A 16,961-nucleotide genomic window follows, 5' to 3' on the forward strand; every position below is an offset into this window, starting at 1 on the left:
TGTCCCCGTGACAAAAGACAGGAGATAGCAAGAAAGACATGGCTCTCTCCTACTGGTGAGAACAAAAATGCACAGTCACAAAAAGATTAGTTCATTCAACAATATTTCAGAATGGCCAGGAAAAGCTACGGATGGCAGATGGCACAACATTTATTTTTTGAAATAAAATTAATCCAAGAAAGGATGCAATGTTCCAAAACTAATATGCCGCCAGCCACTGTGCCAAGTCTAAGTCAGACCAAGCAAACAGAAGCAGAAAAATAGGCAGGGCCACTCAGACACTAAAATGGTCTTAAAATCAGAAATAAAAGAATAAAGAAATTCAAACAAAAAAATTGAAGGTAATTTTCTTGATAAATATTCTTAAAATGAATAGGTACCATTGAGGGCTCCTGTTTTCAGGGCATTATTACATGACAATCTTTCTGTTGACAGAAACATTCTCAGATAGCATGAACCTGGGAAATGTCTAAATAAAGTAATCACAACTATTCAAATATATATATATAAAATTTATATATATATATACATATATATATAAACTCTGATTTTTTTTTTAATCAAACAAGATCAAAAGTTGAAAAGATGACAGAAGGGTAAGTGTACCAAAGGGGAGGACATAGGGAGCGGGTGAGACTGGAGGGGATGGATGGGTGATTGTTCTAAGGAGGAAGAAAATGAGCCTGCAGCTTGCTAAAGTGACCAAAGAAAGTGAAACATTATCTCTCCTTGCATGTACTTTGATTTTGCTGATAATTCTCCAGCACGGGTCTTTATCTCTTCTTAGTCCTTTAAATCTTTATGACTACCTAACTAGGAGAAAGCGCATAGACAGTGGTGTCAGGATTAACGTGGAGTATAGGTTTTAGAGGTGTGGCCCATGTGAACTTCCAAATGAGCTCATAAGCATGTTATTTATTTAAAACAGCTCCTCTGGCTCTCCCTCCTTGAAAATGTAGTTGCAAATGAACACGTCTCAGGAAGAACAGGGTCAGGGGCCCTTCTCATTGAAGTGATCAATACCTGATCCTTCCTCAGTCACCATCCCAAGTCCTTCCGCTTTGTTTTGCCTCTCAAAGGCATTCAGGTCGAGGACACTACAATAGAAAGGAAGAAGACATTTACAGGACAAATATGGCATTTTCTTTGTTCAGGGAGGCAAATGCTGACACTAAAGTGCCTTCAAATGTGCACTACATGGTAGCATAGGCTGAAAACATTTTCCAATACACTGCATTCCACTCTCATTTTCCTAGGAGCAGACCGGCCCGCCTCTCTCCAGGGCCCACAATGAGTGATCTATGTGAAAGTCAAGTACAAGGTTTGTAGACTTCAGCTCAGAGAGAACATTACTGTCAACAAACATGCAGAAATACAATGTTAAGTTTCTGCAACTGGAACTGCTTGCATGGAGCTTGTGTAAGGCTTGCCAAACAAATGTTCTCTGAACGTACAGAACAGAGAATGACTACCGCAGTGAGAGAATTAAAAATCACTAGAACACAAAATGAGACATGCCCCCTCTAAAGTGGCCTTCAAAGTTTCCAAAGAATACTGAACAGAATTTTCTATTTTACCTTGTTTTCAAAAAAAAAAAGAAAAAAAAACTGTAAGTATGGAGTCAAGTATGGAGACTGCACTTCATTCTCAGAGGTCCCTACTTACGACCTCAGACTCTAAAAACACCCTACTAAAGTGTCACGTAGGACATTATTAACACTCCACAAACAGGACAGGCCATAAGAAAACACCTGCCAACTCTCTTTAAGTCTTATTTCGTGAACAATTATTGTTTGTCTAATAACTGTGCAATTCCAAACAAACACTTTGAGCTGCAGTCACTGGGTAAAGCAAGACTAACCTACACCCTCACCTGCAAGACTGCATGAGACCTGCCAGGCTCTGGAAGAAGCCTACATCCTTCTTTTCCTTCAGGTAGTCCAGCATCTTCTACAGAAACAGAAAACACATGGCTGCTGAATACAAATACGCTGTTAGCTTTTAAAACAAAAAAATAAAACCAAAACAAAACCCATACACACAGAGACCCATAACTTGTTGAAGTCCTGAGACTATGTGACTTTTGGACACTTAGCCTCCAGTGAGACATCTCTATCACCCCATCAAGGAGCATCACAAAAGAAGGGACAAAAGAATGCAAGAGCTGTGGGAAAGGGTGGAGTATTATGGGATACTATCTGCTGGATAGGATGTGGTCGTGCATTCAGGCTTTCAGCTGCTGTGATTATTTGTATAAGCCCTGCACAGATGTGGGACACACAACATTCCATCATGGAAGAGGCTAGGGGCCCGTCCTTCTGTAAGGGTCTTTAGGTCTTTAGGGGCTGGAAGAGGGAAAGTCATTTTCTCCAGCAGTGCAGCCGCTGGCAAGTTGCCTGTGCTCCTGTGAGTAACCCTTCACCCATATTCCTGTGAGTAATTAAATCCTAATTGAAATCACTGGGACATCAAAAGAAAAAGACAAGACACCAGAAGGGGAACTCACTGGGAAAAGGTAGGGGAACAGTGGGATAGGAGGGGAGCAAGGGAGGGTAACAGGGCTGAATATGATGTGTGTGGGGGGAGGGTACAAATGTCGTAATAAGACCTACCATTGTGTATAAATACTATGTGCTGGTAAAGTTTATCTAAATAATCAAGTTATGTTATCTATTCTCAAAGGTTATAATAAGTCCATACACACAAACATTACTATTGCTCTTTCCCATGACATAAGGATAACCATTGGGAGTAAGACTAATGCACCCTGGCAAGTGTGGCTGTAACTGAACAAGAGCAACTATGAGCACCATGTTGGGAGAATGATATTGGTAATTCCTTCCTGTCACTGCTTAAGTATTTAGACATTCAGGCTTCTAGCACACATAAATCTGAAGGTTCATGTGGATACTGCACAGGTTTCCAGGCTCGGTTGGCTCTATAAGCAGCATCAGCGATAGAGAGCTGAGGATCCTCGTGCTGATATGGTAGAACCTCAGTTTTCACAATCTCAGTTGCAGAACTGAAGTAGAGCAGGAAGCAGTGACCCAAACAGTGATTCTTTTCCATCGTCAGAGGGGTGTTCAGGGTCCATAATCAATATTTGGGTTAATTATGAATTCAAAACATGCTAAAGCAATGTCTAGGTCTGTCCTGTCAATTGCTTGTTACTCAGCATCACCAAACAGCTATCCCTGATGAGGACATTACATTTCAGGGGTTTCAAATCAAAAGTATAGATCATATATGATGGTTTCATTTTGAATTTTTCAACTTTATGATGCTACAATAGGAAGCCACATTCCATAGAATGCATACTTTGAATTTGAGATTTTTATTCTTTTCCTAGCATGGCTATATGCAGTGTGATAGTCTCACACAAAGTTAGGGACCACCAGAGAACTATGGTTCTGCCTTCAAGGGACTGGGACCATCTAGTGGGCAAATAACTCAGCCTTTATCTAACTCCTACTGTGTTGTAGAGCTATGTCATCTCATAGGACTGGGGTAGTTAACATGGTTTCAACCTGCAAGGATTTTATCAAACAAAAGCCCACTTCTAGCCGGGAAGCATCTGTATATATGAGAAAACAGGCACACTCAAGGTTTAGGGGAAGGTACTGTTTGCTACATAAAAGTTGAGGGGACTGTGTGGAGGAAAGGAAGACCATTAGTGGGAATGGTAGAGGGGACAAAAGGGGCCAGTGAGAGGGAAAACACTGGTGTAGAATATGAGGTATTTGAATAAAAATGTCAGTATGAAGTTTAGCATTTCATACAAGGGGTACATGCTAATGAAAAGAAATATTTCCAAGTCAGGGGTTTCACTGTGTAGCTCTGGTTGTCCTACTACTTGCTTTGTAGACCAGACTGACCTTGAACTCACAGAGATCTGCCTACCTTTTCCTCCCGAGTGCTGGGATTAAAGGCCTGCATCACCACCACCCGGGCTGATGATGAAATTTAATGCAAATAGAGAATTGCATTGCACAGTTTGCTCGATGGTGTTAGTTACCTGCTGTACCGTGGAGTTCCCACCATTTAAAATAGCAATGCCAAGTTTCAAAGTAGCAGCCACCATCGGTCCAGTGTCTCCTTAAAAACATAGAAACAATAGAATTCCTATCATTTCTCTCATGATGTTGACTTATGCTACCTCAACAAACAGACAGACAAATAAAAAAAAAAACACAACATTGTTTTAAAGTCCTTATTGCCTCATATAAGTTTCTGTTATGGAAAGAGGGCCAACTGATGTATGTACCAGAAAGCAGGGATGCAATCAAACCACACCAACCTTCCACACCTAGCATTTTTATTACATTCTGTGTAATGTATTCAAAAACGGAAACTACACGGAGATATAAGAAAGAATGGGAAGAGAAGTTGACTCCGAAACACTAAGATTAGAAGTACTAAATTTCAAAGTTTATCTAGAAATATATATAATCTATATTAAGATTGTAAATGAGTATGAGCTACTTAAAGCTCCCCTGAATGAAAATGTCTTGACCTCTTTCAAAAGTATTACATTTTAACTTTTGCCATTTTCATTCATTACTTTTAATACATGCATATGCTAGTTTTAAGCATATTTTCAGTTTTAAGTTAATTGGATAATGACAAAAAACTAGTTGTCTATTATTGGTTATATTTTATTTTTATATAATTCACCTCTACTTGGGGCAATAACACATACATTACTTAAAAAGCCTAGCCTTTTCCAGTGTTTTCACATTTCCTTCTCCATTTGAGTACAAGTAACAATAATAGTGTTTTGCTCACATCCATTACTGCATTCAGTCCTTCCTCCCCACTTACTAGTTAGCCTTGTTCTCTTCTCTACCCATTACACTGTGAGCACACACACATTTCTTTATATATAATATACAAACTAAAATCTGTAAGATTGGCTGGACGCTGTACAAGAGGGAGAACGTGGCTCTTTCTGAGATGGTGCGATCTCACTTAACAGCCTACACTCTAAGCTCTGCACACTCATGCACTGTGAAAGAAGATTTGAAACTGTTTAGCTCCACTACGGATTATTTTACTTTTTGGTGGTAGATAAATGCGTAAAATATATCTGGTACTGAAAGTATAAAAGTAGGAAGCTCCACACTTTTCTTCCAAGTGGATATTCTAACTATACAGAAGTTCATTCATTGAGTTGTATATTGTGACTGGATAATTTTATTCTGTGACTTAATTTTGCAACTTTTTAATAATATTTAGAACTTTGTTTTCACAAAGATGTTACTAACGTGGGAATATAATCTTGAAATGACTGGTTAATGAAGTGGACAATCTTTTATTAATTTTAAATGACTCATTTAAAATGCCTAGACATTTCTACCAAAATTCAGCAGGTTATGGCTCAAGGACAAAGTATAGCTTCTATCTGCACTATAAATAAAGTTTTGTTTTGTTTTGTTTTGTTTTTTTCTTAGAACACAGACTTTGTGTTTGGTATAGCATTTAGAAAATGGAGCCTCCATCTGGTGGGCAGGAATGAACCTTACTCTTCCTGGCTGAGTGGTGCTCTTTGTGGGACATGAATAAACCTCATCTTTGCTGGTGATGAATGGCGCCCCCTGGAGGACAGAAGCAAACCTTACCTTTGCTGGCACTGATGGTCTGAAGCACCATCTCCGCTGCCCCACGGTCATGCAGTCTGGCTTGTTGGTAGAGAAGTTTCTGCTTCTCCATTTCTTTTTCCTGAACACAAATCCCAACCATTTATGTAGTGGCTATCAGACATCACAGCAGCTCTCTACAGACCACATTTCTAGGTATCTCTTCATGTATGGGCTCTATGACAACATTATGGACCATTTCAACACCAACGTTATCAAACAGATAGGCACATATTCAACTCATGGTTTTGTTTTGTTTGTTTTTTCCCTTGATATTTTTCCAGATAGACTTTTAATATTGGTTTATCAGGATGCATTTTTTCTCAATTTTAATTGGTTGATCAGTCCAAAGCCTGTTTCACGCTTCATCTTTGAAACTTGCACGTTCCGATTGATACATCTGTGCACAGAGTTGGTCATGGATTTTTGGCAATCTCCTAGATCATGGCCATAACTTGATACTGCTCAGCAAATGGCTCGAGTTGCAAGTTACCAGTGAATCACAGAAAAACAAAAACAAAAAGAACATTAACTTAGACGTCTTGAGGTTTAAGCAAAATTGAAAGCTGATATGGATAAAAAAGGTAGGCTTCAACTGAGTTGTGGATTTATGACACAGATCACCCCGATTGCCCCCCCCAAAGAATAAGAGAAGCAATGTGCCTTTATATTTTGTATTCTCAGGAGGTAACAAAAAGAGACTGCATGGTGCCGCTAGAGCAATGGCTGGCGTTTGTTCTTTTCCACTTAAGCTACCACTGCGAACATAAAGAAGGAAATCAAAAGGAAAATATAAAGGCACAGCAAGTTCAAGGCTGGTATGATCATTCACTTGAGCAATCCAGTTCGCTGGAGAATTGAGACGGAACTAAGCAGTATAAGTTGCAGAAGGCAAGTTGCATAGAGCCCTGTGACAGCGCGTCCATCAAATGGCGTGGTAGAGAAGCTTAGTCAATGGGACATGAAACGCTCAATTAGTATCATGTCCGTTAACACAACGGCCAAAAACATACGTGACCTAGGGCAGTAGGCGCCGCAGCAGTAGCCAGGATGACAACTGTGCTGCCGTCAACTTTCCATCCAAAGTACGGAAAACAGACATTGAGAGATGGAAGAGGTTTAAAAAATGAAGGCTTGCTCATTACAGAGTATGAGAAATAAAGTGAACTAAAAGGAGGGGGGCAAGGGAGAAATGGGCTCAAACAAATGAAAAAAAAAAGAAAGAGAAAGAAAAGAAACCTTCAAATCAAAAGCAACCAACACAGACATTTATGCTGTTACCAGAGAGTTCTCGCCGAGGCTGGCAAATTTGTTTCTTAAATCTTTGATAATATCGTGCTGCAAAAACAAAATTGATCAGGTGTTTTTGTTGGTTTTTTTCCATACTTTAGTTAAGAGCTCCTGTGATAATTTTTTTTTCTTAAATTATGTGATAGGCCTAAATGGAAGCAGAGAAAGAAAAATAAAGGAGGCCGCTGAGCTTCGTCTGTAGCCATGCTAACGCCTAAAAGGGTTGCCTTCATGTTTAAACCTCTTCCTGAGAAATCAAAACGGAACAGAAACGAAACCACACAGACACACAAAAACCATACTGTCATTACAACACGGGCTTGAAGAAACAGAAAAAAACAAAACAAAACAAAAAAAACGAAAAAGACCCTTTTGTCTGCTCTTCAGTCATGGTTTAAAACTCGTGATCAATGTTTGCTTCGTCCTGTTGGACCCAACAACCTTCTACTGTCCATCTGTCCATCTGGCACCACTTTCGTGAAGTCCAACCAACTCCATCTCCAAAGAGACTCTCGGAAGACAGTGTCAAGAAACAATCCTCTGCGGAACTGTCCCCTACCATTTTCACTAGCCAAACAGGTCAGGGAAGAAACCATCCTTCTACCAAAAGTACAAAGACAACCCTCAGAAAGCCAGGAAAAGAGAGGAAAGACAGTGAGACGAATACCAACAAAAATAAAAACAACCATCTGCTGCCCATGCTCCCAGAGTGGGTAGAATGACTCGGAGACCTGCTCAGACACCTTGCGGGGTACATCAAGCTCCCTCTGTGTTCTTTATCATGGAAATCACACTGGAATCTCAGGAAACCAAGGCAGTTGACAAGACAGCAAGTCACCTTCTTTTAAAAACATACCCCCTAGACAAAGACCATTCTCATTTTTCATATCTGACAACTAAATTTCAACAGTAACAAATATTTCTGGGAAAAGAAACTGAGAATATTGAAAACACTGGGCAACTGAGAAATACTGACGGAGAAGCAAAACAAACACATAAACAAAACTAATCATCATCAACAACAAACAAAAGCCATTCTGTTTCATGAAGAAAGGTTGCAAATTTTCTCTCGGTTCCACTGAGCTAGGGACTCTTTCTCTCTCCAGATCCGTGTGGGATTATGGTTTTTTTTTTCCTGGTACATTGTCCTTGAGAACTGCATCCAGCTGTATCATATTTTATCATGCCATAAAATAAACAAAATCTAGAAAACTAAGACAGGATTACATGGGGGAAAATGATGTTTTTCCTTCAAACTGACTGCATGTGAGCTTCCTAAGCAAAGTGAAAATTTGAAAAACTTTGGTTTTATTTTTACTTTTCCTCCTTTCCTTTCTCTCTCTCTTTTTTCTTTCTCTCTCTCTCCTTTATTTGCTTCCTTCCTCCCCCTTCTTTCTTTCCTTCCTTCCTGACAGTATTCTGACATATAGCAGCACAGTCTGCCCTTGATCTTGAGATCCTCCTGCCTCAACTTACAAAGGCTGTGGATTTCAGGTGTGCTCCATCATGTCCAGCATTTTGAGACAGGCTTCTGAGAACTCTCCTACTTGGGGACACAGAATCTTAGGTTCTCTACCCCTCACAGATCAGAATTACTTCCCTAAGGCTCTTACAGACACACCACTGCAATTTCATCTTTCGTCAGTCCCAGTTACAAAGGATGGAAGAACAAAAGAAGCACCAAAGCCTGACTGCTACTTGAGGCAAAACATTCTCATTGCCAAAAATTACCCCAAATTATCAGCTTTCTGCTATTCTAACCAAGCTGTGTTTTTTCAAGATCCATTGGGGTTGATTTCAGGGACATTTCCTTCTTTCGCAATGGCAGTTCGTGACAGTGTGACTCCTCTTCTTTAAGAGACCCTCAAGCTCCCCGCTGGTGGGAAAATAAAACCTCCTGAAGAGGAAATAAAAACTCTCACACAGTTCTTCATTGATTTCCTTTAGATGAGAATTGAAATAATAATGAGCTTCAACTGTTCCTTGATCCTTGTCCGGGAGAACAGCACATCTCCAAAGATGGAGAGGAGAGGGTATTTTAACTTGAAGACAGCAAGGAAAACCAGACTGCTTAAAAAGAGTTTTCTCAGTGGCCTTGGTATGGGGGCAGCGGAGGCAGCAGCTGACAGATCTGCGGCCGACAGATCTGCAGCCTAGGAATCCAAACAAGGAACTCAACTGAGTTGACTGTCTTCTTCATAGTTCCAAGATTCTGATAAGGTCTTCATGTATTCCTCTTTAAATAGGATGAAACAGTTGCTACAATATAAGCAAAGAGAACTTTCCAGAAACCGAATTCTTCTTGAGAACACCTCTCTTCACTTAGTAGTGTTCCAACTGCAGATTATCCTTTGGTATCTTTTTTGTTTGTTTGTTTGATTTTGTTTTTTTTTTTTGCATCTTAAAATACAAGGTGAGGTGGAATGTATCACGGTTACTAACGACTGAATGGAAAGATGGAAGCTAAAGATCAGTTGGACAAAGCAGGTGATGGAGACAAAGGGATTGAAGAGCAGAGAGCTGCCTTGGTTTATAACGCAAACAAGCCAAAATAAATTAAAGAAAACCACCACAAGAGAGTCTTGTTCTATTCTGCAGCTCATTGTGTTGTTTTCCAGCTTTAGCTTAGCCTTTTTATAGGGCTGATTTCTGGTTTATTTAAAAACAAAAAACCAACTAGAAGAATATAACTTTACCTAATGATACATGCTTTCCAATTTCTTAAAAAAAAAGCTTATAGTGTTTATATGAGGATGGAAGCCTGTTGTAACCACAAAACAGCAAATACCTAGCATATTATACATGATATATAGGAATTTGGAAGTGTTCACGAAAATTTGAATGAATATCAGACAGGATTAGATAGTGTGACACCAGGGTTCCATGTAGGTGTGATCATAACTTGAAATATTGCAAGTGATCCCTTCTAGTTGGAACAATTAGCGACTAGGGCATTGTGGAAGCATATTTAGCTACTTTCAGCATGAAGCCAGATGGGACTTCAGCACTGTATTAATGTAAATAATTCATAATTATCAGATGGGACATTTTAGTCCATTTGATATTCTCTACCTTTCATTCTCTTTATGCTTGAACTTTCAAACACTGCAACAATTTCACAGAATCCTACTTCTCTATGGGATGGATGCAATTTCTATGGCTCGATGGGCCCACATCTATTTAATGAAAACAAAAAATAAAAAGTGTATATTTTAATTCAAAGCATATTTTGCTCAAATAAAAGGTTAAGTTAAAGCCTCACTAACATAGTGGGACAAGACAAACACAGAGCCAGAAGTGATGCTCTGGCCTGTATGTCAGAAGCTCTGAGGGTAGATTTATGACACAGTGATTTCACTGCTCACTTCTTCCAATATCATTTCCACCGGGATTTGGGGGTGAATAATGTTCCCTCTTGATTCAGCAATTTTAGAACCAATTTAGAACAGATATGTTAAGCAATACAATCAATTCGGTTGAAACAGTTCCTAGCAGGTCTATCCAGTAGAATTCATTCTCCACCACAAAAAAAGGTTCATTCATGGGCCGAAGAGGCAGGGTGGTGGTGGTGCTCACTTTTCATCCCAGCACTCGGGAGGCAGAGGCAGGTGAAACTCTGTGAGTTCGAGGCCAGCCTGGTCTACACAGTGAGTTCCAGGACAGACTCCAAAGCTACACAGAGAAACCCTTTCTTGAAAAATAAATAAATAAATAAATAAATAAATAAATAAATAAATAAATAAAAAACTATGGAAGAATGATTCTAAAGTCAAGACTAAATTGATAATATTAAGCCAACATACCTTATCTTGAGCATAAAACTGACTTAAAGCTACCTTTATTTCCTACTTGCTTTTGTTTAAAAATTATTGAATAGAGAAAGAAAATACCACACAGACTAAGTGTGATAAAAGGAGAAAATGTTGACCACTAAGAATATAAAGCCATGGTTAGATCTAGTGTACCAAAGGGTTTAACTGAGGAGGGAAGGCAAACCTGAATGTAGACAGCATCATCCAAAGGTGGGGGCTCAAGTTGAATAACAAGAAGCAAATGAGATGAGCACCAGCGTTTGCCTCTTTTGGCTTCCTGAGTGCACATGCTGCCAAGCCTGACCCTTCATGACAGGCTATGCCCTTCAACTGTGGGACAAAACAAACCCTTCCTTCCACAAGTTGCTCTTGTCAGAGCCATGAGAAAAAAACTAACACAGACCATGAAGGTATGGGATACCATATTAATTTGGGGGAAATCGGGAGTTAAAATACTTTCAGCATTGACTCATCATTGCATTATTTTCGAGATTATTGTAGATTAATTGAGCACCTGACTCATCATTTGATTTTTTTTTAGAGACGACAACACTATAACTAGGATTTTCATGGTTCTCAGTTCTCTGCTATGGCTCTTAATTCTAAAACAGACTAATTCTGGACAAACGGCTGTTCTCAATGCAGCTCCGAGTTCCTAACTGAGGGTATCCCCTTAGCTTTAAGAAGGAATTGTCTACAGGTTACCTTAGGGATGTACAGATTCCTTCCATCCTTGCATGGAATCTATCCTCAGATGGCACACACAACCTTAATTACCTTGACAGAATTGCTGAGGACATTTTTCATTATGTCACAACTTGTCCCCAGGGAATAGATTCCACTGTATCATTAAATTTAAACAAATTCGGTTTCTATTTAAAGAAGACTTTCTGTTTATTGATCTAGTTAACAAGTATTGAAATTTCAAGTTGGCTCCTAGAAAGCTTGGAACCAATGTGCTGATAGTCACAGCACATGGGCAAGATACTGCATGGGTTTGGTTTGTGGATTGAATTTATTGCTGGAATTTTTTCCTCTGTGGTATGTAATACTTTGCCTCTCTGTCTTACTGTATTACATACAGCTACATGATACGTTAAGTATCATATGATGAAACTCAATGTACATATGTATATACTGAAGCTAAGTATTATTTTCTATGCAATATTTTACTGTGAAATATTTTTATTCATACCAAGAGAAATTTATTTTCTCCTCAATCTTCTCTAAGTACTCAGATAAAGAATAATCAAAATTTGCTGCTGCCTTGAGCAATTGTGAAACTGTCCTCATAAATAAAAAGAACATGTATGTACAAACAGAAAACTCAGAAAAAAATAGATATAACCCTCAGATTTCCAGAACAAGGGTCTTCATTCTAAGAAGTGAGACTCAGAGCAGGCAGTGACCGGCTGAAGACCACCTAGCACCCAGGAGTGCACTCAGGTATCTGGCACTGTATAGCCAGCTCTGGGTCCACTTTGCCGTGAAAGGTCTCTCCATGAACTTCTGTGATTTTCTTTAGAGAAAGGAAAATCTATAAAACACAACAATAACACCAAACCCTTACAGAGATAGCCATATGATAGGCAGCATTTGGAGAGCCTTATATTTAGGGATTAATTTAATGCCTAAAATGCCTGTGTACAATAATATCTGTAATTTGTCCCATTTTGTAGACAGGAAGTTGAGGCATCAGCTCACACATGTAGGTAGTGTAGTTGGGAATCAAACACAGGTGTTTCATCCAAGTGTCTATGCTCTCATTGAGTCCGTTCTTTCTTATTTACTCTACAAACCCGGTCAAGGAAAACCTTTATCCAAGATTATTTTTTAAAAGCTTAGACATGAAGTCAAATTACTAAAACAGGCCATTCTAACTTTAAGTAGATGGCCTCTACACAGTGGTAGAGTGCCCCATATTCATATAGATGTGTTATACATAATATAAATGACCGTGTTTCCCAGGAGCTTCCTCATATGAGGTTAGCATCCTACATCCTCCTAAAAACTCCTCTCTCAAAATCTTGAACTTGATTCTGAGCCCTGAAGGCTCTAAAAATGACTGTGATTATAAAATCTGGATGCTACCACTGCAAGCACACACCAAGGAAATCCCTGCATGACAGAGACAGTCAGGTTTCAGTGCTGGGCTCTGGACAACCTAGGGCTAGTACGGCTTCCTGGTGGTTGGCTGGAAGAACCAGTAAATGCCAGGAGGCATAGAAAAATAAACTGCTCTTACCAAAGAAACATTGAAAATACTCATCCTTTTTCCCACCCTGCAGGAGCCACTGACCCATCTGCACATAGCCTCTTTGGAGCATCCCACCACTAGACAGCAATGGTACTGTTCAGTCGCTATGGTTACTTCTTGTACTTCCTTTCTTCCCTCTATCATTTCTCATTTTCTCTAACTCTTATTTCCCTGGACCTGTGATACTCCCAAACCAAGTGACATGTTAGCACACAAGCTTGTGGTTTTTGTTTACCAGGAAACTCAGGCTAGCAACACAATGTATGGGGTCACCAGGTTGATAAATGTCATTGGCAGACCGCATCAGTGTTCCATCGAACTCCTCAGCCCTTGGTCATCTAGGATTCCTTAGTGATGCTTTAGTCTGTATTCTAGAAGTGTGAGACTTGCATGGTAAGAGTTCAAGATTTCTAATCTTCTTGATAAAGGGATTGCTAGATCAGCATTTTAAAACCATAATTCTGTGTCTAACTCTTAGGTTCTTACTGCTAAATAAACCTACTCAGAGTTCAAATTATGTAGTTACTTGGGGAAGAATATCTTATATCCAATTTAGTTTTTCAAAACTGAGAAAACATGAAGTTCTTCAAAATTAGGTCTCCATTGGGTCCTAGCATATGTTATGTTATCGTTAGGAAATGCTATCTATTATCCCATTGGACAGTCTGGCTCTCAACTGATTCCTCTGTCCTTTGTGTCATGTTTTTAACCACGATAAGAGTACTGGTATGGACACTGCATCACAAAAGACAGATCTTTAGCTACTTCTGACGTACATCCAGGGAAAAGCACGCAAAACTTCTAAACCCTTACCAGAATGCCAGCTCAGCCACAGGAAAATTTAATAGTAAGACTCAAAAAATTGTATTGAATCTAAAGTGCAAAAAAGAAAATCGGACCTCAGAGATACCTGAGAGCGTTTGTATTTGAATTGGAACTCAGGAAGGAATAGAAATGGAGTGGAACCTACTTGGAAAGTGAGAAAGGCAGCCAGAAGAGAAGTCTGTGTTCTACCCTCCTCAGTAACACTCTGCCCTCACCAACTCAGATTTCCTGTGGGTTATGAAACTGTATTTCCATAGAACTGTGCTCAGTGAATCAGCTTTTCAAATGAAGACTTTATTTAATCATGAGCACATGAGGGATCTGCTCGTGGAGAACAGAAGAGGGGGTCAGATACTCTAAGGCTGAAACTACAAGTGGTCGTGAACTGCCCTATGTGCATGCTGGGAACCCAACTGGGGTCCTCTGTGGTACGAGGGGCAGGATGCCCTCTTAACCAGTGAGTGCTGGCTCTCAAGCCCACATTATCTTAAAGTCATATCATCAGCCATCTGAATAATGTTTCCATGGAGTTCGATAAATCTGAAAAGGTAAATAAAGCATTCAGCTTTAATAGTTGACTTGCTGAATACCTGAAACAATACTTCTCCCTTTTTAATTAATCCTGGCCACTCTCTGACATTTAATTGTCTTTTTTATTATTTTAATATTGAAGTACGCACAGATCTAAAAAAAAATAATTAAGGTTTCTACTATTGTGGTATTAAATGGGCAAAGTCAACTTTTTTGTATTATATTACAGAAGAAGCGGAAAACTGGTAAGTTAAACATGATTGTTAAATCAGATTAGCTTCAACAGGACCACACCAATAAAACACACAGATGATGCACAGAGAAGAAAACTAGTTGGCACTTTGGTCCCCATTTGCTATTTTCTGTGATTTTTTAAAATTTTTTTCTTATATTAGTCACTGGGAAATTCTATTTTTCCTTTTTTTAAAGATTTATTTATTATGTATACAATGCCTGCTTGCATGAATGCCTGCAGGCCAGAAGAGGGCACCAGATCTCATTACAGATGGTTGTGAGCCACCATGTGGTTGCTGGGAATTGAACTCAGGACCTGTAGAAGAGCAGCCAGTGCTTTAACCTCTGAGCCATCTCTCCAACACGGGGAATTTTCTTATAATACCACATTTCTTAAGGCATAGCTATTTCTGTACTTTTTGATGTCTTTGCTAACTATGTCACAAAGAACTTGAGTAGAAACTATGTTCAGTTTTAACAAGCCACGAGGGACTAGGATAAAATTCCAATCCCACATACTTTTTGCTCTTTCCAAGCTTAGGTAACATAGTTTATTCTATGAGTTATTGAAACTGCCAAATAATACTTCAGTCATTTTGACTTACAAGAAAAATTCCACAAATTAGATTACACAGAAATTCTGTCAACCAACTGGGCATCTCCACATAAACAATCTGATGGATCACTAAATGGATAAGGAAAGTAATCAGTCATTTGTGTGTTTAAACTTTCACCCATTTTTGTAGCCTCACATAGCCAACCTCAGAGTAAATGGTTTTCATAGGTGAAGAATTGCATACAACCTATTTTTAAACTCTGAGAAAACGTAATAGCACTTATGCATATAGCATGCATTTTGCAAAGAGCAGCATGTTACTGAAGTAGACATAAATCTCCCAAATCACATAGAAACCATAAAACTACCAGTATGGAAGTGAAAATCCCCAAACATGGGTTACTGTTTTACTTATGAATGCCCAGCAACTTCTAGGAGCTTTAGAATTCTGTCTGGGGCTAGGCTGATCAAAGCTGCTTGTCCACTTCTCCTACTTGGGGATTAACAATCAGGTTCCACTGTCAGATAAACTTGACCATCCCTCTAGCCCTGAAGGCATCTTTTCTTTCCCTCTGCCCCAGCTCTGTGCTGTGGCTGATTCTTCTCCCTGTCTTGACCCACATTCTACACTCTGAACACCACATTTGTCAGGCTAGCCCTTCCCAGGAACAACCCCAAATCCTCTAAATTTGGACTTAGAAATCTATTCCATTGGCTTTTAGATCTCCCTAAAACTGTATTTGGTCCTCCAAATAATTTGTTTGACTAGATACTCCTCATCCTGCTCCATCCTGTCCACTCCTCCTGGTGTAGCTATCGGTGGACTCTCAGTCATGAAACCTGTGCTAACCAGAAAACCAAGTGTTTGGGTAACGTTAGAAGGTTCCTTCATGTTTCTATCATTTAACAATTCAGAGGAGCTCTACCTAAAGTGAAAATCAAAATGTAAGAAGTTATTATCGGAGCCACTGCTATCTCTTATGGAAGTTTACTTTGTTTTTAAGTGTGATGTCCACTATATGCCATGCACTATGATGTCTATGAGATTGGAGCTGATATTTTCAACCACTTGGATTTTTAAAATTACAATGATCCTGATGTGTAATAGGAACAATATATTCCAGTCAGCTAAAGCATTGCAATTTGTTTCTTGTAAATAAAGACTTCATACCAGTCATACACACACACACAAAAAAAAAAAAATACAGCCATTAAGAGCATTGCTTCCCCAGGATATTTATGATCAACTTTCCTGTAAAAATGTCCTCAAGGAAATAAAATTCAAACTTCACAGAAAACACACAAAGTAAAAACATCTTGCAATTCTAGGTCAAAATGTCTCCTATTTGCAGAATTTCCAGATGAAATATTTATAATGCCAAGAGGCAGAAATAGTCATCTAGAGTCCTTTTCTTTTAATAAAGTACCAAAAATCAATGTTAAAATTAGGATACCTATACCCCAGGTACCAACAAAAGGAAAAAAAAAAGAAAAGAAACTGCCAACCTCACTAACTTCACCAGTAATACCGCTGACCATGTCTGCTTTATATAAGGAAACAGATATCATAAATGTTCAAAGTGACGAGGCTCAGGCCCTTTCTGTACAGGAGAGTCTCCAGTTATGAGTTTATCCACTAAATGGCCAAACTCATCCAGCACAGTATGCAGCTCAGAGTTAGCATGGAGGACACAATTTCAAATCACGAGTCATTTAAATGGCAAGAAGAGTAAACCAAGGGAAGGCTACTAAGCACTACAAACTCTCAGAATGATTCTGAAGATCTTTTCTTACAAAAGAGTCCAAGACTTTGGGTCCAA

General features: G+C 39.1%; 1 protein-coding gene across 2 annotated transcripts in view; it reads right to left on the reverse strand.

The window, feature by feature from the left end:
* The window catches only part of Ryr2 (ryanodine receptor 2), a 565,815-nt gene that overhangs the window by 61,246 nt on the left and 487,608 nt on the right, over nucleotides 1-16,961 (reverse strand). For both annotated transcript variants that reach the window (XM_057787812.1, XM_057787811.1), the window contains 4 exons: nucleotides 5,619-5,718; nucleotides 4,016-4,095; nucleotides 1,874-1,950; nucleotides 1,024-1,097 (listed from right to left, as the gene is read on the reverse strand). In XM_057787812.1, the coding sequence (XP_057643795.1) occupies nucleotides 1,024-1,097; nucleotides 1,874-1,950; nucleotides 4,016-4,095; nucleotides 5,619-5,718 (331 nt within the window). The remainder of the gene's footprint in view (nucleotides 1-1,023; nucleotides 1,098-1,873; nucleotides 1,951-4,015; nucleotides 4,096-5,618; nucleotides 5,719-16,961) is intronic.

The sequence above is a fragment of the Chionomys nivalis genome, chromosome 13 (genome assembly GCF_950005125.1).
Source record: "Chionomys nivalis chromosome 13, mChiNiv1.1, whole genome shotgun sequence".
Classification (NCBI taxonomy): domain Eukaryota; kingdom Metazoa; phylum Chordata; class Mammalia; order Rodentia; family Cricetidae; genus Chionomys; species Chionomys nivalis.